Below are 2,263 nucleotides of genomic sequence, written 5' to 3'. Positions count from 1 at the left end.
ACCCTGTTCTCTAATGGTCAGGACCCCCACAGAGCAGGTCTTATTTAGGTGGTGGATCATTCTCAGCACTGCAGAGACAATGACATGGTGGTGGTGTGTTAGTGTGTGTTGTGCTGGTATGAGTGTTGTACTGGTATGTGTTGTGATGGAGTTTTTAAATACCGTGTCCACTCACTGTCCACTCTATTAGACGTAAAGTCAAAGACGATCGCTCATCTATTGCTGCTGTTTGAGTTGGTCATCTTCTAGACCTTCATTAGTGGTCACAGGACGCTGACCACGAGGCGATGTTGGCTGAATGTTTTTGGTTTGTGGACTATTCTCAGTCCAGCAGTGACAGTGAGGTGTTTAAAAACAGCAGTGCTGCTGTGTCTGATCTACTCATACCAGCACAACACACACTAACACACCACCACCACGTAAGTGTCACTGCAGTGCTGCTCTGTAGTGGTCCTGGGAGAGTCCTGACCATTGAAAAACAACATGAAAGGGGGCTAACAAAGCATGCAGAGAAACAGATGGACTAGAGTCAGTAATTGTAGAACTACAAAGTGCTCCTATATGGTAAGTGAAGCTGATAAAATGGACAGTGAGAGTAGAAACAATGAGGTGGTTTTAATGTTATGGCTGATCGATGTATATTATAATAAAACATTTATTTAACCAACATAAAGGTATGATTTTGTCATTATGGGTGAGTAAGTGTAGATAATGGGTAAAATCATATTCAGTGTAAATAATATCCACTACCATATAAAGTGCGCAACATGTAAAGGAATCTGAATACTTTGTAAATCCAATGTATAGTTGTAACAGCACTAAAATAAGGAATATAAGGCTATTAGTTGAGAAGCACTGATTTAAATAAAGTGTATCATGCTGTCCTCACATTCCTTGGGAACAGGAATTTTATAGCTCTGACAAACTAGCTTGTAATTCTGTCCTTCATTGTTGTCCCAAAACTGTGTACCAAGCACATTATAACAGACAGCAAACTCCAGCATTGCACCAGGGTGAAGGATAAACGGTGGAACTGGAAGATGAAACCGAAAGCTGTCACAGCTGCATTCATTGGGAAGGCCTTCTAAGAATTTGTTCGTAACCCAGTATGCCTTGGTCTCAGAGCAGCTCTTCCAGTTTGTAAAGGAGTAGCGAACATTAACATCCTTCTCGAAGGCCAAGTTAAGCACTTGGACTATCCCAATAATTCCTGGCTCATAGCACAAAACACGTTCCAAGCACACTTTCTGACAGGACAGACGCTCCACGAAGTTTGAACAGTCACCAGGTTGCTCAGGAAAGACGGGTTTTAAATATGGGAGGGATATCTCCAGGTTCTTGCTGCCTGCGAGTTCTGCATTCATTAAGATCCTGAACAGAACATGCTCTGGCACAAAAGGATCTTCTCCGCTTTTAAAGACCTTGACATTTTCAAGGTCCATTCCCAGTGAGTCTACAAACCGGACCCCGATTCTGCGACTGAGCTTCCTCCTTTCTGAAGGGGACGGTAGGGACTGAGATCGTCTCTGGATGATGGGTTTGGGAGGGGGTTCACATGAGAAACTGCGACCCGTCTCTCTTGGTTGTGCCGGTTTGGGACTAGGTGGACGAATTTTGACAGGCTTTCTGCCTTCCTCAGGTTTTAACCAGGCTCTGTCTATGAAGTTCAGAGGCGATGGTAGCTCTGAGACATTCGACACCCCAACAAAAAATAGCTCATCATCTGGCTCATCTGGTGATGGATTTTCCTGGCTGTGTCCCATAGACCAGGCCATGCTCAAAGAGAAACAGAGCTTCTCTGTACCTTTATAGAAACAAAATGTAAACATAGAGTCAATAAATCAGTATGTGATTGCACTTTGCCCTGAATTTAAAAAGGGTGCAAAATACAGGTCAGTTTCTTACATTTACTTTGATTTTATTTGATTGCAGACATGATGAACCTGAGATATTTTATGTTTTATCTGCTCAACTTCATTTCATTTATTAATAAACATCCATTCCTGCATTTCAGGCCTGCAACACATTTTAAAAAAGTTGGGAGAGTAAAACATTTACCACTTTGTAATGTTGCTATTCCTTTTCACCACACTTAAAAGACGTTTTGGCAACCGAGGATTCCAAGTGATTTAGTGTTTCAGCTTTTATTTTGTCCCATTCCTCCTGCAAACGTCTTTAGATGTGCAACAGTACGGGGTCGTCGTTGTAGCATTTTTTCGTTTTTCGATCACACAGCGTCCATTTTTTCCAAAAAAGACTTGGA

The 2,263-nt window shown here is 42.1% G+C and overlaps 1 protein-coding gene across 1 annotated transcript; it reads right to left on the bottom strand.

Annotated features, from left to right (window-relative positions):
• Nucleotides 1-841: 841 nt before the first annotated feature.
• On the bottom strand, nt 842-1,829 carry ppp1r3da (protein phosphatase 1, regulatory subunit 3Da). Its single transcript, XM_063016058.1, has one exon. The coding sequence runs from the start codon at nt 1,827-1,829 to the stop codon at nt 861-863; it is 969 nt and encodes a 322-aa protein (XP_062872128.1). The 3' UTR covers nt 842-860.
• Between the last annotated feature and the right edge of the window lie 434 nt (nt 1,830-2,263).

This window comes from Trichomycterus rosablanca, chromosome 19, assembly GCF_030014385.1.
Source record: "Trichomycterus rosablanca isolate fTriRos1 chromosome 19, fTriRos1.hap1, whole genome shotgun sequence".
Taxonomy (NCBI): domain Eukaryota; kingdom Metazoa; phylum Chordata; class Actinopteri; order Siluriformes; family Trichomycteridae; genus Trichomycterus; species Trichomycterus rosablanca.
This window is presented reverse-complemented; position numbering and strand designations above follow the sequence as displayed.

Coding starts and splice junctions, on each gene's coding strand:
- ppp1r3da (XM_063016058.1), bottom strand. CDS start 1,829: ATGTTTACATTTTGTTTCTATAAAGGTACAGAGAAGCTCTGTTTCTCT.